Source organism: Scyliorhinus canicula, chromosome 15 (genome assembly GCF_902713615.1).
Source record: "Scyliorhinus canicula chromosome 15, sScyCan1.1, whole genome shotgun sequence".
NCBI classification, from domain to species: domain Eukaryota; kingdom Metazoa; phylum Chordata; class Chondrichthyes; order Carcharhiniformes; family Scyliorhinidae; genus Scyliorhinus; species Scyliorhinus canicula.
In genome coordinates this window covers 5,407,068-5,433,843 of record NC_052160.1, presented here as the reverse complement: position 1 = coordinate 5,433,843, position 26,776 = coordinate 5,407,068, and the positions used below count along the sequence as shown (strand labels likewise).

General features: G+C 43.9%; 1 protein-coding gene across 5 annotated transcripts in view; it reads right to left on the bottom strand.

Moving 5' to 3' along the window:
* snx29 (sorting nexin 29) overlaps window positions 1–26,776 on the bottom strand; it is a 596,020-nt gene that overhangs the window by 423,448 nt on the left and 145,796 nt on the right. For all 5 annotated transcript variants that reach the window (XM_038821149.1, XM_038821148.1, XM_038821150.1 and 2 more), the window contains one exon: window positions 16,368–16,453. In XM_038821149.1, the coding sequence (XP_038677077.1) occupies window positions 16,368–16,453 (86 nt within the window). The remainder of the gene's footprint in view (window positions 1–16,367; window positions 16,454–26,776) is intronic.

Sequence of the window (26,776 nt, the reverse complement as noted above, 5' to 3'; positions counted from 1 at the left end):
GTAGGTATGAGTTTGTAGACAGCTGAGAGTGTAGCCCAGCAGCACCCAGCCCCTACCTAGTGATCACAATGATACTGTATAAGGTTATTTTCCACAGCATTCCATGGTATGACCACAGTCGCCGGCTTTACAGTATGCCTATGTGGAGATACAGGCAAGTATCAGCGACTAGCTAATCATTACATCCCTGTATGTGTCGATCCTACAAACCCCAATCCAGTTACAAAGTAACCAGTCATCCTCTCACACTTGGTGGTATTAGGGCATCTTTCTCAATGTAGTAAATCAGCCAAAGCTGTCTGTTCAACACCTTAGCTTGCTTTCTTTCAGGCAATACCACCTAGTACATCCTACAATTAGCAAGCAGAAGAGGCATTTATTCGTCCACCCCAATCAGATTGGAACCCATGCTTCATATAAAAAGGTCTGTTTTGTAGTGTTAGTTTAATAACCCAGATATCCTGGCCATGGCTAATTGTGAAATTCACTTCCATGTGTCTGGCCTCATAAGCCTGGCCCCAAAAAATATGAACATGAAACTGCTGGACTGTCCTAAAAACACAACTGATTTACTGAGGCCCTGCAGTGACAGGACCCTGTCACCCCTACCTCACCTTCTCTACGGACTGACATTGCAGTTTTTTTTTATAAATTTAGATTACCCAATTATTTTTTCCAATTAAGGAGCAATTTAGCGTGGCCAATCCACCTACTCTGCACATTTTTGGTTTGTGGGGGTGAAACCCACGCAGACACGGGGAGAATGTGCAAACTCCACACAGACAGTGACCCAGAGCCGGGATCGAACCTGGGACCTCAGTGCCGTGAGGCGGTTGTGCTAACCACTAGGCCACCGTGCTGCCCGACATTGCATAGTTAACCCGTAAAATTACTTTATGAGCTGCTTAATAGAGATGAAAATTAACTAGGAATGAACAATCCAACCACGTCAATGTCACTTGCCTAAAGTAAATGTGTGCATATTTTGTTATGCGCCATGGATATATCTCACTCATATGAATTTCACATTCAATCTTAAACTTAACAGCAATGATATTCTCCATCAACTGAAACAAATGGCAGTAGATTTCTTTGGTTGATTTTGTTAAGTGAGGGCAAAAATGATGGTTAAATTATTTGATTACTCAAATAAGCAATTATTTTGCAATTCAAAATTCTGTCCAACAATATATTTTGAAACACAAACAGAAACATGATGGTGTACACCCTCGAAATTTTCTTCACATCACCAGATAGATTCCATCTCAATAAATCCTCGATTCCTGGGCTCTCTGGTGGAGCCCTTCAACCTACAGGCCACATTTCAAACCTAATGTTTGACATAAATGAAAAGGAAATATTTTCATGAAAGTACTTGAACACCTAACTACTCAAAAGAGACCTGAACAAATCCTGCACTGCTAATACCTCTCAATTGTTGGGAGATAATCCAGGTTAGTGGAGGAATAGCTGTAAACACTAATTTACTTGGAAAAACGACATTAAGCAAAGGGAAAATTAAACATCTTATATGTTACAGCTGCCATAATAAAGAAAAAATATATTATTTTGCATGCCATGTTTAGTAAAAACGCAGCTCATATTGAGAGTATGTACCTTCTTTTCAATTTTGTTTGCTGACATGATATGGGTCTCTGTGACACCTGCTCGGCAAAAAGACATCAGTCCCTCAGCGTGCAACATGAAAGGACACATTAATTTCCTTTGATTTATATTTTATATTTTCTCCAATAACAAAACACTGCCCTTTCAGCTCTTCTATTAATACAGTTCATCATAAAAGATTGCAATCTTTCAATTCCATTAGAGTACTAATTCAAAAACTAGATCAATTGCTGAACAAGTGCAATTGGGTCTCACCTTTTCTAAGTGATAAATTAACAACATCCCAGTCAAAGTGGCAGGGGGTTATTTGGCCAAATCATTATATCTCATTGGTATGCAGGCTTAGCATTTCCACCCTCCATTTAAAAGTTAAGGTAAGATGATCACCAGTGCAAATACAGCTACAGATATGGTCATATGTAAGAGTACGTTTTAGCTATCGAGCAGCAGGCGGGTGGAGATAATGGGCCAGCTGCCTAATCCCTCTGGCTGAAGGCCTGGCATGTTAAAAAGTGGACCTCATTAACATGCTTTTTTTTTAAATCAACCATCTCTGGGACTTTGATGTCGTAACTGCTAAAACTCATCAGGAAGAAAGCATAACAATTATTCTCTTAGACGTTTCAAGAATTATATGTATGAACACAAGCAGAATTCTGCATCAAAATAATTAAACAGGCTTAATATTTGCAGTACGGCAGCACGGTGGCGCAGTGGGTTAGCCCTGCTGCCTCACGGTGCCGAGGTCTCAGGTTCAATCCAGGCTCTGGGTCACTGTCCGTGTGGAGTTTGCACATTCTCCCTGTGTTTGCATGGGTTTCGCCCCCACAACCCAAAGATGTGCAGGGTAGGTGAATTGGACACGCTAAATTGCCCCTTAATTGGAAAAAATTAATTGGGTCCTCTAAATTTAAAAAAAAAGAAAAAAATATTTGCAGTACTATTTCTGGGAACATAGGATATAGGAATTAGGAGCAGAAGTAGGCAGTGCAACCCTTTGCGTTTACTCCGCCATTCAATCAGATCATGGCTGATCTCTTCCCGGTCTCAAAGCCACCTCCCCACCTGTTGCCCATATCCCTTTTAGCCCATTTTTTATCAGAAATATATCTATCTCCTTCTTGAAACCATTAAATGACTCAGATTCCACTACACTATAGGGCAGTGAGTTCCACAAATTCACCACACTTTGCAAGAAGTAGTTCCTCCTCATCTCAGTTCTCAGCCTACCGCCACTCAACCTATATCCATGACCTCTTGTTCTAGATTGTCTCACAAGGGGTAACGTTTGGTCTACGTTTACTTAATCCCTTTTAGTACTTGATATGCCTCGATCAGATCCCCTCTCAACCTTCTAAACACCAGCGAGAATAAGCCCAAACTATTTAATCTCTCCTCATACGTCAACTCTTTCATCCCCAGAATAAATCTGGTGAATGTCCTCTGAACTGCCTCCAATGCCATCACATCCTTCCTCAAATAAGGAGACCAAAACTGTACACAACACTCTCGCTGTGGTCTCACCAACACCCTATACAATTACAACACTTCTATACTTTTATATTCCAGTCTTTATGCAATAAATGCTAACATTTCATTTACCTTTTCAATTACATGCTGTACCTGCATACCGACTTTCTGCGATTCACCCAGATCCCTCTGCCCAGACGCATATAGAATTTGATTTCCATTTAGATAACTTGCCATTCTATTTTTTCGGCAAAAACAGATAACCTCAGATTTATCTACATTATACTCCATCTGCCAAATTTTGGCCCAATCTAGCCTATATATCCATTGCAAAATCAGTATTCGAAGTGATACAAGCAGAGCTAGTATTACTGAAGGGACAAATGTGAGAAACCAAAAGAAACATGAAAGCTTTTAAATTCAAAACATTCTTGTTACAGAAACCACAAACATCTCACAGAAATGGTAAAGAATCAAACTTACTCCATGAGTGAGGAAAAATGACAACACACAAATGAAAAATCAAATATGAACCATGTGTATAACCTATAGCAATCATATAAATGTATCTCCTCAACACCCTATAATGTAGACTGTACAAGCACAGAGTGATTTTTTATTTGAGTAAATCACACGGGATGCCATTTACTCACTCAAGGGAATAACTGGACAAAGCATTAAATTTACAGATACTATCTTGAACTGAAATAGAATCTAGTTCAAACCTGACATGAGATATTACCTCTTAAATTCTGGAATGATATCAGATGGAAAATTGTAAGCTACGGTGTAGAAAAAGTGCAACTTCAGATTTTTTTAATATATAACAATGTTTCTCTGTTTCTTGTGTAACTACTTCAATTTGATGTATTTCACATGGGAAATTTCACACTGTTTACGGTTTGCAGCACACGGGTTTATACTCTGGATTCCAAACATAGTAGCTGCCTTTCTGCAAAGACCATGGTCTGCATACTGGGTGCGACCGGTGCCGCTCCTACAATTCTCTGGTCCCCGGAGAATCACTCAAGAATAGCGCAAACTACGCGGTGCAGGTAAGGGGCCATTGACAGAGGTCACCCCCGCGATTCTCCGCACGCAACCGACATAGTTCCCGGCGGCATTGTTCTAGCCACCTATCGGCCGGTGGGTGGCAGCTGCGGACTCAGTCCACGGGCGCCCTGATGAGGGGGGGCGGGGAGATCGTTCACCGGGGGGGGGGGAGGCCTCATGGATGGCCAGGGAAGCGATCGGGCGTCACAGACCCGCGGGTGCACGCGATCTCGGGGGGGAGGGGCCTACATTTTTGATGCCGCTCCGCAGTCCGAGTCCGCCATGTCGCATGGGGCGGCCGCTGCAGACCGCCGACGTGCGTATGTGCGGCCTTCCGACCAGAAGTGCGGGGCCCCGTATCTGCAACCAGAGCTTCGAGAACAACTCCGGGGACCTGCCAGCTTCCTGCAGATGGGGGTAGTCACTCAGGAGTTTCTTAAGGAAAGTCCAGAGTGAAGGGACAGAGCCCCATTTTTGGAGAATCCAGCCCCATCCGCGCGATCTTCCCAAAAGGGAACAATGTCCCTGAGCGAGCGTGCCTAGCCGCGTGTTTCCCGGCACGCACATTACCGAGAACACATGGCTACTTAATGCGACTCGCTTTGAATAAGGAGCCTGAGCGGGGAACACACAGCTGGACCACTCATAGCCCTCTTTTTTACAATGAGGAGCTCCCGATCTCTGAGGCCCCGAAAAGATCCCCGACCTGCCCCCCCTCCCCCCAAGCCTGAACGCAACATAGGAGGGTTCCACCGGCCCACACACCCCCCCCCAGGAGGGTTCCACCGGCCCACCTCCCCCCAGGAGGGTTCCACGGCCCGCACCTCCCCCCCAGGAGGGTTCCACGGCCCACACCCCCCCCCCGAAGGGTTCCACCGGCCCGCATCCCCCCCCCCAGGAGGGTTCCACGGCCCGCACCTCCCCCCCCCAGGAGGGTTCCACCGGCCCACACCCCCTCCCCCCAGGAGTGTTTCACCAGCCCACCCCCCCCCAGGAGAGTTTCACCGCCCCACCAGGAGGGTTTCACCGCCCCCCCCACCAGGAGGGTTCCACGGCTCACACCCCCCCCCCCCCCCCCCCAGGAGGGTTCCACCGGCCCATCCCCCCCCCCCCCCCCCGACCCCCAAGGAGGGTTCCACCGGCCTGCCACCCCCACCCCCTGCCAGGAGGGTTCCACCGGCCCGCACCTCCCAACACCCACAGCGGGCAACCCTGGCCAAGCACACACTCTCAAAAATGCCAGCTTGGCAGCAACAACCCGGCACCGTGCCAGTGTCCCTGCCAGCTAGCAGTGCCACCTGGGCACCTGGGCAGTGCCAGGGTGCCCAGGTGGAAGTGCTAGTGCACCTCCTACCCAAAGGACATGCAGCTGGGGGCCTCCGATCGCCTTGGAGACCCCCACAAGTTGCCCTTCCTTCTGGTCCCCAGTTGAGGAGTGCAATCCTTTAGACTTAAAGACACATTGCTTTCTTTATTCTATCATACACACCTTTTAAATACCCAAAGGGTCCTTGCTTCTTATAACTTCCGGCGCAGATTTCCTTACTGTTCCTTCCATTTTACTTTTGACCCATCAGAAATTAGCACATCTCAAAAAAAGGTAATGAATCAACACAAGCAGCTTGATGATCGGAGGCAATGAGAAGGAAACTTCAGGGAAAAAGTCAATACTAAAAGTAAACAAAATTAAAACTCTAAATGGACTTAACAGAAATCTGGTTTAAACACTGGGAGGAAAAGATAGAGACACTATTTGTTACATCGTCTATGGTCCTCGTGGTTCCCTGATCCACGAAGGGGCCACAAAACGATCAGCCACATCCTCAACAGAACAAAGCCGCAGAAGGGGCTTCCTTTTCATTCCGATGGCCCCACCAGATTTGGGCCCCTTTACTTGAGGAGCTTTATTCACATTTCTGACAGTGACTCCTCGCTGAGGTGCCCTTCTCATGGTCTTCCTGCCCCAGCAGCGCTCACCTCGCCTGGCGGGGTTGCCAACCCCTGAGCTTCAGAAAACCGCCTGCGGGCAGCATGGTGGCGCAGTGGGTTAGCTCTGCTGCCACACGGCGCCGAGGTCCCAGGTTCGATCCTGGCTCTGGGTCACTGTCCGTGTGGAGGAGTTTACACGTTCTCCCCGTGCTTGCGTAGGTTTCGCCCCCATAACCCAAAGATATGCAGGTTAGGTGGATTGGCCTTAAATGAAAAAATGAATAGGGTACTCTAAATTTTAAAAAAAGAAAATCGAATGCCACCCTTAATTGTCCAGCATGTAAGATCACACCAGACAGCATAATGCAGACCCTGTGGTGTCGGAACCTGGAAATTATCTGAATGCATGAAAATATTCTAACAGCAGCAGATTCCAACCCAAGTGTCAGGAGAACCTTTAGTAAATACAATAGCAAGCATATCTTACTGTTCAAAGTAATACTCCTGCCTGATCCCCAAGACTTAACACACAAAGTAAATATGAAACCCGCAGCAGATGTAAAGCTTTTATTATTAAATATAAATATTTTAACATACAGCCTATGCAACAAGAACATGTTTGCAGCAATATTAAGCTATGCTAGAGGTTTTAGAAATGGATATAGCTTCAGTTCACAACCTCATTTCTTTTCGGATACACAACTGGTATTGACAAATAATTGAAGTCTGCATATTCTTGACATTCCAGTAAGTCTGTTACTCATACTTTTGCTAAGCCATCGTTACCATACCGATTGCATAAAACAGTCTGGATTGACTGAAAGCCTCCCATGTACCAGTTTATTCATTTTTCTCCATATAAATTAAAACCTATACATTACGGGCTGTTGCATATAATAAGATCGTAAGCAGAGGGCAGTAGAGCGGGAGCTGCTGATTGGCTGTTGCAGGGAAAATTTGCATCAGTGCATTGCGGTCACTGCATCCAGAACATGTACCGGAGCAAGACAGGGAGGGTTTCAGGTACGTGGATAATTGGAGCACATTCTGGGGAAGGTGGGACCTGTACAGACAGGACGGTTTGCACCTGAACCTAGGGGCACCAATATCCTGGGAGGGAAATTTGCTACGGCTCTTCGGGGGGGTTTAAACTAATTTGTCAGGGGGCTGGGAAAACGAGCTGTAGTCCAGAAGCCAGTGTTGAGAGTAGTGAGGTACTGAGGAGGGTATCAAGGTCGCAGGAGTGTACCGGCAGACAGAAAGATGGGTTGAAGTGTGTCTACTTCAATGCAAGGAGCATCCGGAATAAGGTAGGTAAACTTGGAGCGTGGATTGGTACTTGGGACTATGATGTTGTGGCCATTACGGAGACATGGTTAGAACAGGGACAGGGATGGTTGTTGGAAGTTCCGGGGTATAGATGTTTCATTAAATGTAGGGAAGGTGGTAAAAGCGGTTGAGGAGTAGCATTGTTAATCAAGGATAGTTTAACGGCTGCAGAAAGGCAGTTCGAAGGGGATCTGCCTACTGAGGTAATATGGGCCAAAGTTAGAAATAGGAAAGGAGCAGTCACAATAGGCTCCCAAATAGTAATAGAGATGTGGAGGAAGAAATTGCAAAACAGATTATGGATAGGTGTGGCGGTCTCAGGGTAGTTGTCATGGGGGACTTTAACTTTCCAAATATTGATTGGAACCTGTATAGGTCAAACAGTTCGGATGGGGCAGTTTTTGTACAGTGTGTGCAGGAGGGTTTCCTCACACAATATGTGGATAGGCCGACAAGAGGGGGGGCCACATTGGATTTGGTACTGGGTAATGAACCGGGCCAAGTGTTAGATTTGTTTGTGGGAGAGCACTTTGGAGAGTGACCACAATTCGGTGTCTTTCACTATTGCAATGGAGAGGGATAGAGCCATACGGCAGGGCAAGGTTTATAATTGGGGGAGGGGTAATTATGATGCGATTAGGCAAGAATTAGGGAGCATAAGATGGGAACAGAAACTGTCAGGGAAAGGCACAAATGAAAAGTGGAGCTTGTTCAAGGAACAAAAACTGCGTGTCCTTGATAGGTATGTCCCTGTCAGGCAGGGAGGAAATGGCCGTATGAGGGAACAATGGTTCACAAAAGAGGTTGAATGTCTTGTCAAGAGGAAAAAGGAAGAGTATATAAGGATGAGAAAACAAGGTTCAGTTGGGTCGCTTGAGGGTTACAAGGTAGCAAGGAATCAGTTTTTAAAAAGGGCTTAGGAGTGCTAGGAGGGGGAATGAGAAGTCCTTGGTGGGTCGGATCAAGGAAAACCCCAAGGCTTTTTACTCTTATGTGAGAAATAAAAGAATGACCAGGGTGAGGGTAGGGCCGATCAAGGGAACTTGTGCATGGAGTCAGAAGAAATAGGAGAGGCGTTGAACGAAAACTTTTCTTCAGTGTTTACCAAGGAGAGGGGCCATGTTTTTGAGGATGAGAGTGTGATGCAGGCGGGTAGGCTGGAGGAGGTAGATGTTCTGAGGAAGGATGCATTAGCAATTTTGAACAACCTGAGGGTCGACAAGTCCCCTGGCCCAGATGGGATATATCCAAGGATTCTTTGGGAGGCAAGGGATGAGATTGCAGAGCCTTTGGCTTTGATCTTTGGGTCCTCATTGTCCACGGGGATAGTGCCAGAGGACTGGAGAGTGGTGAATGTTCAAGAAAGGGAATAGGAATAACCCTGGTAATTATAGGCCAGTTAGTCTTAGTGCGGTGGTCGGTAAGTTAATGGAAAAGGTCCTGAAGGATAGAATTTATGACCATTTGGAAAGATGCAGCTTAATCCGGGATAGTCAACACGGATTCGTGACGGGCAAGTCTTGCCTCACAAATTTGATTGAATTCTTTGAGGAGGTAACTAAGTGTGTAGATGAAGGTAGAACAGTAAATGTCGTATACATGGATTTTATTAAGGCGTTCGATAAGGTTTCCCATGGTCGGCTCATGAAGAAAGTAAGGAGGTGTGGGATAGAGGGAAATTTGGCCAATTGGATAAGTAACCGGCTATCACATAGAAGACAGAGGATGGTGGTGGATGGAAAATTTTCAGACTGGAGACCAGTTACCAGTGGTGTCCCAGAGGGATCAGTGCTGGATTCTCTGCCATTTGTAATTTTTATCAATGACTTGGAGGAGGGGGCTGACGGGTAGGTCAGTAAATTTGCTGATGACACCAAGATTGGTGGAGTAGTGGATGAGGTGGAGGCCTGTTGTAGGCTGCAAAGAGACATTGATAGGATGAAAAGCTGGGCCGAAAAATGGCAGATGGAGTTTAACCCTGATAAGTGCGAGGTGATTCATTTTGGTAGATAAAATTTGAATGCGGATTACAGGGTCAATGGCAGGGTTCTGAGGAAAGTGAAGGAACAGAGAGATCTTGAGGTTCATGTCCACAGATCTCTGAAGGTTGCCACTCAAGTGGATAGAGCCGTGAAGAAGGCTTATAGTGTGTTAGCGTTTATTAACAGGGGGCTTGAGTTTAAGAGCTGCGGGGTTATGCTGCAACTGTACAAGACCCTTGTGAGATCACATTTGGAGTATTGTGTGCAGTTCTGGTCACCTCATTATAGGAAGGATGTGGAAGCATTGGAAAGGGTGCAAAGGAGATTTACCAGGATGCTGCCTGGTTTGCAGGATAGGTCTTATGAGGAAAGGTTGAGGGAGTTGGGCTTTTCTCTTTGGAGCGGAGGAGGATGAGAGGCGACTTAATAAGAGATTTATAAGATGATGAGGGGGATAGAGTGGACGTTCAGTGACTATTTCCTCGGGTGGATGTAGCTGTTACAAGGGGGCATAACTATAAGATTCAGGGTGGGAGATATAGGAGGGATGTCCGAGGTAGAGTGGTTTACTCAGAGAGTGGTTAGGGTGTGGAATGGACTGCCTGCTGTGATAGTGGAGTCGAGCACTTTAGGAAATTTCAAGCGGTTATTGGATAGGCACATGGAGCACACCAGAATGACAGCGAGTGGGATAGCTTGATCTTGGTTTTGGACAATGCTCGGCACAACATCGAGGGCCGAAGGACCTGTTCTGTGCTGTACTGTTCTATGTTCTATGTTCTAATATTCAAGAGGGTTGATCATACAGCTGTGGTTAACATAGAATTTACAGTGCAGAAGGAGGGCATTCGGTCCATCGAGTCTGCACCGGCTCTTGGAAAGAGCACCCCACTTACGCCCCACACCTTCACCCTATTCCCGTAACCCAGCAACCCCACCGTACCTTTATTTTGGACACCAAGGGCAATTTAGCATGGCCAATCCATCTAACCTGCACATCTTTGGACAGTGGGAGGAAACCGGAGTACCCGGGGAGAACGTGCAGACTCCGCACAGACAGTGACCCAAGTCGGGAATTGAACCTGGGACCCTGGTGCTGTGAAAGCAACCGTGCTGACAACTGTGCTACCATGCTGCCCTAAGACACGGAGAAAGTTAAACGTATATAAAATTCTTGTCCAATGATTGCTGGCTTGCTCGCTGATTGCACTCAGCAGGGTGCATATCTATAGGCCAATTATTTTTCTACTCTTATTAATGGTGTTCTCTCCTCTGCTCAAAAACTGGAAATAGGTGGATTATATAACAGTTGCGGAGTCGATGCCGCAGGGTGTGGTCAATGAGGTTGAGGAAACTCTCAATAGTGTGGGGGAAACAGCATACAGTTAAAGTAAATGTAATGCCATGCAGGCAGACTTCAGTAAACATGTCCCTCGACATAAAGTTAGGCAATTACACCCTGACAGGGGTAAAAGCCTTTAAAACCCTGGGCGTACACAGTTTTGCTGACTTGAAGTGGGATGCCCAAGCGAATGGTATGTTTAAAAAAAAATAAGCAGATGTTCGTTCTCAGATCTCATAACTATTTCAGACCCCCTGTCTGTGACCTATTGTTGATCTATACTCGCTACATCAGTCTCTTGGCCAATTATGCAGTGCTTCTACGGCACCCTGGTCTCTTACACATGCAAATCGCCCAGATCAAAAGAATACTGAAGCACACGGTGAGATTGATCTTAGACCTTTTGTCCCAGCCATATAACACACTCCGTTCATGTCAAAAAAAGAGAAACCATGCAAACAAGAAGATAGAAAGGTACCAAATGTAGCCCTAATCCCTGCATGATGTAGGTCCTCAATGAAGTACTTAAATGATTACAATCATAGGTAATTTGGTGTAATGTAAGATCGGTGTCTTGATTTGTAAATCTAATATATATTATTATAATTAGTAAGCATCTGGAATGTTCATTTTTAGAAATCGATGATCTATATATACTTTCATAAACAGCGGTATTGGCTTTCAAAGCAAGGAAATTATGCTGAAACTTTATATGGCTCGTCAGCAGCTACCAATTCATAGAATCCCTATAGTGCAGAAGGAGGCCATAGAATCATAGAATTTACAGCGCAGAAAAGGCCATTCGGCCCATCAGATCTGCACCGGCCCTTGGATAGAGCACCCTACTCAAGCCCACACCTCCACCCCATCTCCATAAACCACTAACCCCACCTAACCTTGTTGACACTAATGGGCAATTTAACGTGGCCAATCCTCCCAGGTTTGATTCCCAACTTGGGTCACTGTCTGTGCAGAGTCTGCACGTTCTCCCCGTATCTGCGTGGGTTTCCTCCGGGTGCTCTGGTTTCCTCCCACAGTCCAAAGATGTGCAGGTTAGGTGGATTGGCCATGCTAAATTGCCCTTAGTGTCCAAAAAGATTGGGTGGGGTTACTGGGTTACGGGGACAGGGTGAAGGTTTGGGGTTACGGGGAGAGGGTGAACGTGTGGGCTTGGGTAGGGTGCTTTTACCAAGGCTGGTGCAGACTCGATGGGCCAAATGGCCTCCTTCTACACTGTAAATTCTATGATTCTATGATAACCTGTACACCCCTGGGCGTGGGGGGAAACAGGAGCACCCAGAGGAAACTCACGCAGACGTGGGGAGAAAGCGCATACTCCACACAGAAAGCCACCAAAGGCCGCAATCGAACCCGGGACCCTGGAGTTGTTACTCAGCAGTGATAACCACTGTGCTGCCCTTACTTTTACATAATTTGTTTTGAAACACTGGGGATTACCATCACAAGCCTTATGGGACATGAGAATATTAGCAAGACCATGTTATTTGTTGTCAATTGCTTAGATATGGGGTGCGTACATCTTAAACTGAGTGGTTGGCTATACCACATTCAATGGTATAAACAGTCAGTCATTTAAGCAAAATGCTGGATACACTTGAAGGGCAGAGATACTTTTCTGAAGGATATTAATGAAGTATTTTCACTCAAAATTTTACAATTTTCCAAGATGGATTTGAACTCAACTGCTGCATTTTACAGTGTTTTTCACGAACACCAGACGTCTAGAACATAGAACAGTACAGCACAGAACAGGCCCTTCGGCCCTCGATGTTGTGCCGAGCAATGATCACCCCACTTAAACCCACGTAACCCGTATACCCGTAACCCAACAATCCCCCCATTAACCTTACACTACGGGCAATTTAGCATGGCCAATCCACCTAACCTGCACATCTTTGGACTGTGGGAGGAAACCGGAGCACCCGGAGGAAACCCACGCACACACGGGGAGGACATGCAGACTCGACACAGACAGTGACCCATCCGGGAATCGAACCTGGGACCCTGGAGCTGTGAAGCATTGATGCTAACCACCATGCTACCGTGAGGCCCCCAAAGCACGTTACAGATATGAAGTATCAAAGCACTGCAGCGGTTCAAGAAGACAACTCACCACCACCCTCTGACGGGCACCTAGGGTTGGGCAATAAATGTTGGCCTCACCAGCGCCGCCCACTAGGGAGGCATGGTAGCACAGTGGTTAGCACTGTTGCTTCACCGCGCCAGGGTTCCAGGTTCGATTCCCGGCTTGGGTCACTGTCTGTGTGGAGTCCGCACGTTCTCCGATATTGCCCCATATTATAACAATAACAGTGAGGGATGCAAATAACATTACAAAATAAAAATATCCCATCTGAATCACAAGATATTAATTCTTTTTGAGCACACTAGAGTGCATTAACTTGTGCAGCATACGTAAGTGGAGTTCATACGGAACGGTTTCATTCAGCAAAGTCTTTTTTGGCAGTGGTGGCTGTCAATAATAGTTGGCAGGCTAACCGGACTGAAAATCAGAATTTGACATGAACTGAAATGCTTCTGTGCCTCATCATTGGAAGTATTTTATTTCATTGCCTATTACAATTAAATAGTGTATTTTTAAAAATAAGTGTATAGCTTTAACACCATAATGGTGGAACAACTGATTTCAGACATCTGAGTGCCACTGTTAAGCCTTTAGAAGTGATCAATGAAGAACTTCCTCAGCAATAAAGCAAATGACAAACACCATTTCCCACTGCAATAAGCTTTTAATCTATATAATTTACTGCTAGTTGGGACTTAAGGTTCTTTGGGACTGCTAAAGCAATAATTCGCACAAACAAAGCGTAGAACTGGTTTTCTAGAGAATTATTAGTTATGGAAGACCCTTTATGCAGTTGGGTCAGCTTACATCTTGTCAGTGCTAAGGTAAAATGGCCATTGGTACAAAATTCATCACTTGTTCCGTGGAGAGGCATCAGCACCTTTTAAAATAAGAGTCACCCAGACTGGGAACCTTAGGTCTGTTCTCTCTCCACAGATGCTGCCAGACCTGCTGAGGCTTTCCAGCATTTCCTGTTTTTGTTTCAGATCCCAAAATCCACAGTAATGCTTTCATCTTAAAATAAATTATTTAGCACCACATACTGGTGCCAAACATCAGCTATTATTTCGCACATCATGAAAAGGCATTGCTGATTTTCACACAGCATCACGGGGCAGTGAAATTACAATCATATCCACGGAGAAAATTACCTATTATTAGTGTGATAACACTTCTGAGCAACTATTCCGTGCCAGCTCACAACATCTGATGAATAGTAACCTGAGAATTAAAAGTATTTCTACAATACGATGAAGAATGTAATTTTTTAATCCTAATCACAGAGATTTAGATACGAGGGGGTCATCACACTGACCTAATCCACAAAGTCATCAGTGATGCACCCCATGAAATAATATTGGCTGTAATTGTCTCAACTAAAAGTGTTACTTTAAGAAAGATTTGATAAATAATACATGAAACTCATAAGAAGTATGGGGTTGTCAAGATCCAAGACAAGATACATATGCTAGTTCTTCGACAGGCTGTATTTTTCTGCATTTATGAGCACTAAAACATTTCAAGTCATTTCAAATCTTAACAATGATTTAGCAATGGTTGATTTATTATTACTATTTGTGTCTTTCAAATGTTTCAAGATTTATGTGTGCCCAAAATTTTGAAGAAGCACTGTTACGATAATTTGGATGCCGACATTTCAGTTACAATAAATGACAGTAAAATGCTGTACTAAATAAACACTTAGACCAACAGCATGGGATTGATCATCAATATTTAGACATTTAAGATGAATGAACCACTATCTCTGCATCCTTTTAGCATTAGCTATATGTCAAATCTTATTCATTTAAGTTTGCTAGAATTACTTCACTGTGGAACAGAATTGCTTCAAAAACCATTACGGGCTGAATTTGATAGAATACAATAAAAGGACCTGGAACAAACATTTTAAAGGCACAAGTGGTAATGCTGCTTTGATAGCTGACCTAAATGAAGTTTATATTACATAATTAAAGAATGCAAAGCAGCAATCGTGGTAGCAATGCATCAATAATAGTATACGCTACAGTCACAAATTATTAGAAAACAAGACAAGATTTGTTTTGTTAGAAATCACTGTTTTAAAAGGGTAAGACTTTGTTATAAGTACTATAAGAAGATTAAAGAAGCACAATAATAGCTGAAGACAAGTTTATTCAACCACAGAAAACTTAACTAAAAAGGTTAATTGCACACCGATCTTTATTTCATAATAAAACTAAGAAAAACAAAGAAGCATTACAAATAAGTTAGGGATTGAGTGTCATGAAAAGGAAAAAATGCTGCTGCTTTCTCTGCATTCTGAAATGTTAAAAAGGTATCATTTCAGCCAACAAAAAGTGCTGTATCGTAAAGGGTGTGTTGCAGAGATGATGGCACTTCACATTATTTCCTTAGTGGGAACTTTATAGATGACACCATTGAATGCTTATTTCACAAGTGAAATGGATCCAGGAAATTAAAACCTTAATTAATATTCTGGCTAGCTGAGCATCATGTATCACAAGAAACTCAATTAATATTCATTGAAAATAGAAATGAATAAATAAAGCAGTAGAAGTGCTAACGGCACCAAGATTGTTGCGAAGGTTTCAGTGGATGTCAAACAACCCCTCTGATTATTTGTCACTCTCCCATTTCTTCCAGACTCCAGAGGGTTCTGTCCTTTCTGGATTCAGCCTCAATAACTCTACTGCGATGCCTCAGAATTGTTCCTGTTCCATACCCCTGGTTCTATTCACTTAATGTTCAGTCTGGTTCAATCTCCAACTCAACAGTTGCACCAATCTTTTACTTTGAGCAAATAAAATTTAAAACCACTGACGCCCCTTCATCTTTGCATCACAAATTTGCAGAGGTGAAATCTAAAACATGCAAAGTGTATGGATAAAATGAGTGAAAACAGAAAACGCTGGAAAAACTCAGCAGGCCTGGCAGCATCTGTGGAGAAAGAAACAGAGCTGCTGCTCAGATTCAAAATTAGTTCTGATGAAAAGTCATCCCAACCTGAAATGTTAACTCTGTTTCTCTCTACTGACGCTGCCTGGCCTGCTGAGTATTTCCAGCATTTTTTTGTTTTTATTGTGAAAGAATTTGATATTACAGAATATATAAAATTAGTTCTTAAGGGCCAGGGATGTTACTCAGCATGTTTATAACTTGTTACACTACCAATAAGCCAGTTGTGTCACATTATCAAGCCGTAACATTTTTAGGGGTTTAAAAGCAATATTACAGCATAAAAGGAGAAGTTCTCGTTAGTTCAGTAACTTCCAATTGATTGCAGTCTACAGAGTCTTCAACAGTAGAGTAGGGAATCACTGATGGTAATGTTTGGATTTCCGTATTTGACTGCATGTTCGAATGCCAGAAGTTGTGTTAGTTCTAAATGTTCAACAACAGCAAATGCTGTCAGTTTTGCCATCATTACTACTGCTAAATCTGGGCTAACTATACCTGGTCTTCACTGTTACAATTTCTAAGTTAATTTAATGCACCACCTCTCTAAAGGCTGGTGCTACATCCTTACCATCATTCACTTGACCTCCCTCCCGCTTCAGCATTTGGACAGCTCCGACATACTTCTTCAACTGCACCTTTAACACTTCGTTTTCCCTGTAGGCACCAAAGAATTTCATTAGTTATAAAAATAATGTGAATTTAAAAGAAAACCTTATTAGTGCACAATAGGGCTTAACCTTACAATGTATTTTCAATATACTCAGCAGTTAGGTACTGCAAGACCGGTTACTTTATAAATATATTTTGTAAAATACCTTTAATGTATTTGAATATTGAGTTAACACAATGCTCCTTCGGAAGTGATGTACGTTGCTCTCCAATGAAGTTCAACCTAAGCTTGAGCAACAGCATCTTACTTTTTGAATAGCTACTTTACAGCCTTCCAAATTCAATACTGAGTTCTATAATTTTCAATGAAAACCACCACTCCCATTTTCTCATCCAGCAGCTTTTTGTTTTTATTCGTTGTTGGGGTGTGAACATCACTGGCTAGAAAAGCATTTTCTGCCCTAAACTCTGCCCTCGAGAAGGTGGTGATAAGCCACTTTCTTGAACCGTTGCAAGCCATTTGGTTTAGAGATACCCAAGTTATGAAAACATATTCTCCACCTTCTCTGATTTTTCTAAAATTAAAACAGGCTGGATATATCAGGGACATTCAAATCCTCATCATTATGTTCCATTCCTATTTGCCACATTCACCCCAGTAAAGGCATTCACAAAGATTTTTTTTCATTAATTCAAGGGATGTGGGCGGCGCTGGGGAGGCCAACGTTTAATGCCCATCCCTAATTGCCCTTGGAGAAAGGTGGTGGTGAACTGCATTCTTAAACCGTGACAATCCATGTGGTAGGTACGCCCACAGTGCTTTTAGGGAAGGAGTTCCAGGATTTTGTCCAGCAACAGTGAAAGAAAGGTGATATATGTCCAAGTCAGGATGGTGGCTGACTTGGAGGGGAACCTGGAGGTAGTGATGTTCCCATGTGTCCACTGCCCTCTTCCTTCTAGATGGTAGTGGTTATGAGTTTGGAAGGTGCTGTACCAACAGCCTTGGTGAGTTGCTGCAGTGCATCCTGTAGATGGCACACACGGCTGCCACTATGCATCAGTGGTGGAGGGAATGCATGTTTGTGGAAGGGGTGCCAATCAAGCTGGATGCTTTGCCCTGGATGGTGTCGAGTTTCTTGAGTGTTGTTGGAACTGCACTCATCCAGGAAAGTGGAGAAGTCACCATTTCTCCTTCTAAGTGGGATCTGTTAGCTCTATCTGAAAGGACAGAAGTTGCACCTTTGTCTGTGCAGCATTCCCTTGGGTAATTCACTGAAGTGTGAGCCTAGCTCATGTGAAGTCCCTGCAGTGGGGATGGATCCCACAACTTTCTGACTTAGAAAAGAATGCCGCCATCAAGTCAAACATGACAACTAAGGCAGCCACTTGGAGGCTGTGCTCTGTTGATGGTAAACACAGTCAGCTTCTTATCCTTTCCTATAATTACATATCATTCAGCAGCAACTTCCAACAGGATAATTTTAATTTCTAACAACAGGTTTCTATCAGCAGTTAATACGGTAAGTGGTTGATTTTATGTTTCAAATTAGTCCTGCCTACCAGCAGTACCTGCTTTCATGGATTAAACTTCCTCATCTACTTTGAATGTAGCTGTGGTCCAAGCCATTTTAAAAGTATTCATTGATAGGATATTGGCATTACTGCCAAAGTTGGCTTTTATTGTCCATCCCGAACGAAATGGCTTGCCAGAGATAACAAAGTGTCAACTTCGTTGATGCGCGACGAGAATCACACATAAGCCAGAAAAGGAAATGAGTGAACAAGTTGGGCATTTATGTCAATCCAACAGCTTTCATGGGTCACTTTTTCCGATTAAAGCTTTTTATTTTGTTTTGTTTTATTTTTACGTCACTTTCAACCAAATTAAAATTCTCAGCCTTCCACTACTTGTCCAGTAAAATAAACACTGCATTACTGTACCCAGAATAGCTTAAATGGGATGAGATTCCTGTGGCTTCTGCAATACGCACGTGATCTGCTGCCCCAGATTACTGGCCAGGCGGCACAATTAAAAACTACGCACCTCCCCCAATCCCTGTTTTCAAATCAAAGTTGGGATCTTTACCTTCAGAATGTACTCAAATGTCTACCGCAAAACTGATGTGAAAATCGACAGTGAGGGTCATGGCAAACCAGCGAGCTCAAAACATTAGTTTACTCAATTTTTTTTAATTATTCATTTACGGGATGTGGGCGTCGCTGGTTAGGCCAGCATTTATTGCCCATCCCTAGTTGCCCTTCAGAAAGTGGTGGTGACGATACTACCGTTGTTTTTTTTAATTATTCAATTTAAGATGATCACAGTTAAATGTTAATCTGATACCCAATAAGCAACTGTCTCCTAACATAAGCTGTGATGACCTGTTTTAAACAACTGTCGATCACGGTGTATAACTCGACCCAACATATAAGATGCCCCAAAACAGAAAGTATTGGACAATCTCAGCAGGTCTGACAGCATTTGTCGAGCGAGAAGGAAGATTACGTTTCGAGTCTCGATGAGTCTTTGTCAGCTTTGACAAAGAGTTATCCAGACTCAAAACATTAGTTTCCTTCTGTCTCCACAGATGCTATCAGACCTCATAGAATTATAGAATACCGACAGTGCAGAAGGAGGCCATTCAGCCCATCGAGTCTGCATCAACCTTCTGAAAGCGCACCCTATCCAGACCCACTTCTCCGCTTCATCCCAGTAACCCCACCTAACCTTTAGGCACTAAGGGGCAATTTAGCATGGCCAATCCACCTAACCTACACATCTTTGGACTGTGGGAGCACACCGGGGCACCCAGAGGAAACCTACGTAGACACAGGGAGAACGCACAGACTTTACAGAGTCACCCAAGGCCAGAATTAAACCCAAATCCCTGGTGCTGTGAGGCCGCAGTGCTAACTAGTGTGCCACCCTGCTGAGATTGTCCAGTATTTCATATTTTTGTTTCAATTTCTGGTATCCACAGTAATTTGCTTTTACATAAAATGACCCCACTTTTTCGGAGTCAAGTAGAGACGTGAAGTCAATGCACAAGTTGGTCCACCTTTTCAACTAAGAAATGCGATGCTCACATTAAGGTTCAGCCTTAATTTCCATTTCAGGAATGCAGGTTTCACTCACCTTACAAGTCAGAATGTAGGGGAGTTTATGACATGCCCGCACAGAGTAAATTGCACCCAGCAAACGATGAACAGAAATGGTTCTTCAAGCAAAGAGTATGAAGTATTCAGCTGGTTTCAAGCTTGCAAGCTCAAAATTGTAACATTGGTTAACTAGTCGAATAGCAGCTGCAGCGAGATAATATGATATTCGTGGAAAAACTGGTGGTAGGGAGAATCTGCCCTGAAGAAGATGCCAATTCATCATGAGTACAGGGACTAGCCACTGACCTGATCTTGAAACATGTATCAGAATGGGTTCTTGAACATTGTCAGAATAGTTTCATTGTCACTAGAAATGCAATGCTTATAAACATAATCAACGGGGTCAAATCAAACCCCGAGTCCAGCAAAGATTCAGAGCAACAGCTAGTTGGTACACATGAAAATGTGTAATGTTGCGGCAGATGTTCAAGATCACTCAGAGACTGCCAAAAGGCCTCAATGCCAAAATTACCAATTTCCAACAATTTATCACAACACAGCAGCAAAAACACAAATACACTTTATGCCACATCGGCAACATGATGAAACACCCATGAATTTCAATATTCGGAGCAACTGAATTGGGAAGTGGAAAGGTTCAAGAGCAGTTCTAGTAAAAACCACAGGACATGAGAGGATAAGATTGATGGTGGTACTAGCCTGGAATGAAATTAAAGCCAATGGTAATCAGGAAACGCAAAACCTTGCTGAAAATCAAGTTCCCTTCAGGAGCCTCTATGCACCCATGGTTGGATAGTTGAGAACGGAGCAAAGTTATGCATCCATAAAGTGTTGAATAGGTACCCCGGTGAACACAGCTTCTTAGTGTGAGACAGATCCCGTATAACTGATGAAATCAAGAGGTTCTTGTGAAGAAATAACACCCACATTGCAATCATACTGAGATTCTAATGTCCTGAGTTCAACCTTTAAATGTGTGCCTCAACAAACTATTCAAGGATCATGTCCGTCCCCAATGGAAGAGGTGAATGGTTGATGGATAAAAACCTTCACAAAGAGTGGAGATATGTGTGCTGCCCGCATGATGTTTTGTGCACTTTCATCATCAAATCATAGATGCGCAAACTGTCATCAGATCATTTGAAAAATGTGGAATATCCAATAGGAGAGGAAGATAACTATTATGATTCGGGATGGAGGGATGATTCGGAAACCAAAACCATCACATCTGATCCAGACTGGGGTCCTTACATTGATGCTGTAGCCAAAGGGACTCAGAATGAATTTGAGAATGCTGTGCGTTGGATGCCAAAGACAGTGAACTTGATGGTTAATAGAATTTACTTTTTTTTCATAGAATTTACAGTGCAGAAGGAGGCCATTCGGCCCACCGAGTCTGCACCGGCTCTTGGAAAGAGCACCCTACCCAAGCCCACACCACCCTATCCCCATAACCCAGGAATCCCACTCAATCAACACTAAGGGCAATTTTGGACACTAAGGGCAATTTAGCATGGCCAATCCACCTAACCTGCACATCTTTGGACTGTGGGAGGAAACCGGAGCACCCGGAGGAAACCCAAGCACACATGGGGAGAATGTGCAGACTCCGCACAGACAGTGACCCAGCCGGGAATCGAACCCAGGACCCTGGAGCTGTGAAGCAATTGTGATAATCACTATGCTACCGTGCTGCCCCTAAAGGTATCCTTCAAGAATTAATTCATTCAATAAAGCATGACACATTGATGTAATTTGAATTACTAGTGCGATTTATCTTCACATTTCAAAATGACTGCCGGATATGCACATTTCATACTGTTTGTGGAAGGATTTTTCAAGGCTTCAAAACCCAACTTATATAACACGATTTATGGCAATGCTCAAAACTATTGAGGCACTTTGTGAATATCTGAAATATTAGTAGCAAGCTGTGCATGGTTAGTTCACTCACTGACATGAGCTGCAAGTAATTGCTCCCATTGGTCCTTTTTATTAATTACAACAGACAGTTGTATGAAGGGGACAAATGAGTTGACACTCCTTCCTATACCCAGAAGTAACCTATGCAGTCAATTGACCCCAATGGAACCTTTATTTAACAGTGTTTCTTTGTGTGGTGAGGAAGCTGTATCAAAGTATTAAAGGAAACATAAAACAGCTCTCACCCCTACACCCGCGTTCCCCATCCATGCCAACACATGTCATCTCATGTACCCCACCCAACCCCAGTGGCCTTTCATATCCTTCATGCCAAACTATGCCCCTCTGCCCACCCCATAACCCCTCAAACCCTCCATGCCAACCTATATCTCCCAACCTATGTCTTCAAAAGATTCTAAATCATGTCGTCTTGAGGGTGCAGTTTGGAATCACTCATGTGGAAGCCAGAGTTTGTGATGGTGTAAGAATCATTTGGATGGAATTAGAGGAGGAATCCACAGATTAATTTAGTGGCATCTGATCCTAGGTTTCAGAGTGGGGTATTGTCTGACCACTGTTAGTCTGTTGGGTTACAGGGGTTCTGTGTTTATTCACAACATTATAGCACATGATAACTTGCATTATCCTTGAAATCGGTGTATATTTATGAAGGTGGGGTAAGCGAAGGAGTATTGTATTATAGTCACACTTTTCACATTTATTAAATGTTTTTTTTGTGTTGATAAAAGGCAGTCCTGTAACTGGTCCTCCATGTTTTCTAAACAAAGTAAAAGTTACAGGCATGGTTCCATTCTGGGGCCTTCCTGTCCTGTCACAACATCAACTTGGAACATAACCCATCGTCATCCGAAGGTGCTTGGGGTCAGTTAGCTGGACGACTGGCTCGTGATGCAGAGCGATGCCAACAGTGCAGGTTCAATTCCTGTACCAGCTGAGGTTTATTCATGAAGGCCTGCCTCCTCAACTTTGTCCCTCGCCTGTGGTGTGGTGGCCCTCAGGCTAAATCATCATTGGTCAGCTCTGTCTCAACGTGGAGTGTAGCCCATGGTCCTCTGGAACTGTGGTAACATTTACTTTTTACATTCCAAAGCCCTTAATAAGAGTGATATAAATGAAAATATTTTGCGATACCGTGTCATTGAAATGGAAACACAAAAATGACCAAAGGCTTTTAAAGCGCACCCTAGTGGTATGCATAGATGGGCGAGGATGTGCAACTCCTCCGGCCAGCCAGGGTGGGACACCACCACCATCACGCCCCTGCCACCACCCCCATCCCACACCCCTGTAGACCCCCACCCCCAATCCCGAAAGGCAATCGGACCCCACCCACCGGCACTCCGCACACAACACACCGTGCACCCAGTACCAACACCCGTAACGCCCACCATACCAGGTGCTTTGCACACACAGGCCACCAACTACGGACCCCCCCTGTGCTGCCTGCGTCCGAGTGTCTCACGTTGTGTATTATCTGTCCCCTCTCCAGAAGAAGGCAGCCCACAACCACAGGGAGTGGGAGAAGTCTGGGGGGGGCCTCACTGTCACAGAGCAAAGGATGTGGACCTGGGGGTCTGAGAGCAGGCAGTCACTGAGGTGAAGGTCAGCATCAGGGAACCAAGTGAGCCCAATAAACCTCTTAGCATTCTGATTTAGGCTTGCTTTTATATTAAAAAGACAAACACAAACTGTGATGACAGCACAAAATAAAGTCAAAGATAATTGAATTCAGTGGCTTTGCACAAAAATTGTACAAAGGTTCAGCCCTCGAGTGTTCCTCTGCCCAGAAAGATATGAGGTGTTGGCTGCATGGTATGAAGGTCAGGATCCCTTCTTCCCCAGAAACAGCAACAATAACCCAAATACATTATGCATTACATTCCTGGCAAAAATATATATTAGCCATTGAAGCCTGGGCTGTAAAAATAATTCAACTCATGCCAAGACCATAAAGGGATATTCTGGTACGACAGTCAGAATTATTCAGGTCTCATTATTTCATCATATTTCTGTCTTCCAATTGAAAACAGTTCATAAACCATATAAGCACAGCTGTGCCACATTTTTGTTCCAGAGAGTCACTAGGAGAATCTTAAAACCATATTGATTGTTGTAGAATACCGTAATATAATGCTGTTCAATTTTGCCACTTATCCAGCTATTAAACACTTCATTTGCCAGGTGCACAGTCACTGCATACAAAGTGTCCATTTGTTAGTAATATGTAAATAAAGTTAAGGTATGATAATGACTGCTGTTATAAATGCGTAGTTATAACTTAATTACTCTTCGTGACACTTTCAAGGGAACAGACAGGCTGCTGTGCGCTGCTGGAATAAACCCTTTCAATACCCAGGTGACAAGACAAAGCCTTTGAAAAGGAAAGAACGAAAGCATTTTACTGAATTCTGCTCGTCAAAATGAGGGCTGAAAGCACGAGAACACACATAACTTTTCCCTCTCCACCGAGCATCATCATCAAGCAGCTTCCGGGTCACATCTACCATGTTCCAGGCACACAGCAAATCTCTCCACTGTGCCCTGACATGCCCCAATCTCATGGCATCAGCTTGACTTTTTTAAAAAATTTTAGACACTTAACGGTAGCACACGTGGATAGCACTGTGGCTTCACAGCGCCAGGGTCTCAGTTTTGATTCGCCCCTGGGTCACTGTCTGTGCGGAGTCTGCATGTTCTCCCCGTGTCTGCGTGGGTTTCCTCCAGGTGCTCCGGTTTACTCCCCCAGCCCAAAGACATGCAGGTTAGGTGGAATGGCCGTGCTAAATTGCCCTTAGTGTCCAAAAAGGTTAGGAGGGGTTTTTGGGTTATGGGGATAGGGTGGAAGTGAGGTCTTAAGTGGGTTGGTGCAGACTCGATGGACCGAATGGCCTCCTTCTGCACTGTATGTTCTATGCATCTATGTATCTTTGTGGTCCATCTGAATGGACCTGTGAAGTTCTGCAAAATCATTATCACTTCTCTGTCGTTCATTTACACCAACCACCAATTGGATGGCACTTGTCCGAGTTAACGCAGGATCCTTGCAGCACGGGAACAGAGTTTCATTATTTTGCCCCAAACGGAAATAGAAACAATAGAACATAGAACATAGAACAGTACAGCACAGAACAGGCCCTTCGGCCCTCAATGTTGTGCCGAGCCATGATCACCCTACTCAAACCCACATATCCACCCTATACCCGTAACCCAACAAACCCCTCCCTTAACCTTACAATGAAAAGATATTCTGTGTTTCAGTAGAGGACAACAGAGTGCTTACTGTGCGCAATCGATTCTTTTTTTCAATGTGTCCTTTATGAAATACTTATTTTACTGCCCTTTTTTTTAATCCTCTGTATCATTTCTAAAGCCCAAAATAAAATGTTAAAAATATACATGTTTCACAAAAAAACATGGTGAGATAATATTGAGAAATTATTTTTCATGCTTCTACGAGATTGGGTGTCTGCCACAAGACTGGGGTGCAGTCGATTAATCCGCTTTCAAAAATAGAAACAGAATTAGTCTATTACAGGCCAGTTAGCTTTGGTAGGAAATATTTTCAATCATGAATTAGACATAAAAATATTATGGTGGAAATGCAGCAAATGTAGAATATTCATTCGAGGCCAAGTTACTGAGTATCTTTTTTTACAATTTAAAGTACCCAGTTTTTTTTTCCAATTAAGGGGCAATTTAGCGTGGCCAATCCATCTACCCTGCACATCTTTGGGTTGTGGGGGCGAAACCCACGAAAACACTTGGAGAATGTGCAAACTCCACAGGGACAGTGACCCAGAGCCGGGCTCGAACCTGGGACCTCGGCACCGTGATGCAGCAGTGCTAACCACTGTGCCACCGTGTTGCCCTGTCACTGAGTATCTTAAGGACAGAGATCCATAGGTTCTTGATTAATAAGAGGTTGAGGGGTTATGGGGAGAAGGCAGGAGAATGAGGGTGAAAAACATGATTGAATTGGAGAGCAGACTTGATGGGCCGAATGGCAAGTTTGGAAACAAATGTGTTGTTTTTATTACAACAGAGTAGATTATTGGGGGGGACTGGATTTCATAGATGTTTAAAATTATGAAGCAGGTTTAGAGGGGATGTGGGGGAAACCTTTTTACCCAGAGGATGGTGGGAGTTTGGAATTCGCTACCTGAAAGGCAGAACATTTAAGACGTATTTAGATGTTCACTTGCGATCCCAGGGCACACAAGGCTATGGGTTAAATGTTGGATAATAGGATTAGCATGGTTAGGTGGCTATTTTTGACCACCGCAGACACGATGGGCCGAATGGCCTTTTCTGTGCTTATGATTCTAATGACTCTATGACAATTAACGTTGGACCGTGGGAAATACAGTGGATCAGAGGGACATTGGTGTGCAAGTCCATAGATCTCTAAAGACAGCAGGACAGGTAGACAAGGTGGTTAAGAAGGCATATGGTATACTCGCCTTTATTAGACAAGGCACAGAATATAAGAGCAGCGAGGTTATGATGGAGCTGTATAAAATGCTGATTAGGACACAGCTAGAGTGGTTCATGTTGCCACACTATAGGAAGGAAGTGATTGCACTAGAGAGGGAGCAGAGGAGATTCACCAGGATGTCACCTGGGCTGGAGCGTTTCAACAGAGACTGGATAGGCTGGGGTTGTTTTCCTTGGAGCAGAATACACTGAGGGGGACCTGATTGGAGTGTTAAAACTATGAGGGGCATAGATAGGGTGGAATGGAAGGAACGTTTCGCCTTAGTGGATGGGTCAATAGCCAGAGGGCAAAGATTTACAGTAAGGAGCAGGAGGTTTAGAGGAGATCAAAGGAAAAACCTTTCACCCAGAGGGTGGTTGGAATCTGGAACTCGCTGTCTGAAAGAGTGGGAGAAGCGGGCATCCCCAACATTTAAGTATTTAGATGAGCACTTGAAATGTCAGAGCATACAAGGCTGTGGGCCAAGTGCTGGAAAGTGGGATTAGAATAGATGGCCGGTGTGGACATGATGGGCCGAGGGGCCTCTTTCCATTCTGTAAAATCCCTTATGGCTCTCTGAAAATGGAGGGTTGGGGTCGATGGGGATTTTGAAAAGAGGGAAAGTGCAAAAGATGTACGTGAATGAAGAAGGGAGCAAAAATATAGGTTTGAACAGGAGGGAGAAAAGAGGGGAGTGGAGGGGAGATTGAGGAGAAATGGAGGAGAAGGATAAAATGGAGAGGAGGAAAAAAGGGTAACGAATGATAAAATGGAAAGGGATGAAGGATGGAAAGATTTGAGAGTGCAGCTGAGAGAAGTGAAAGGGAAAA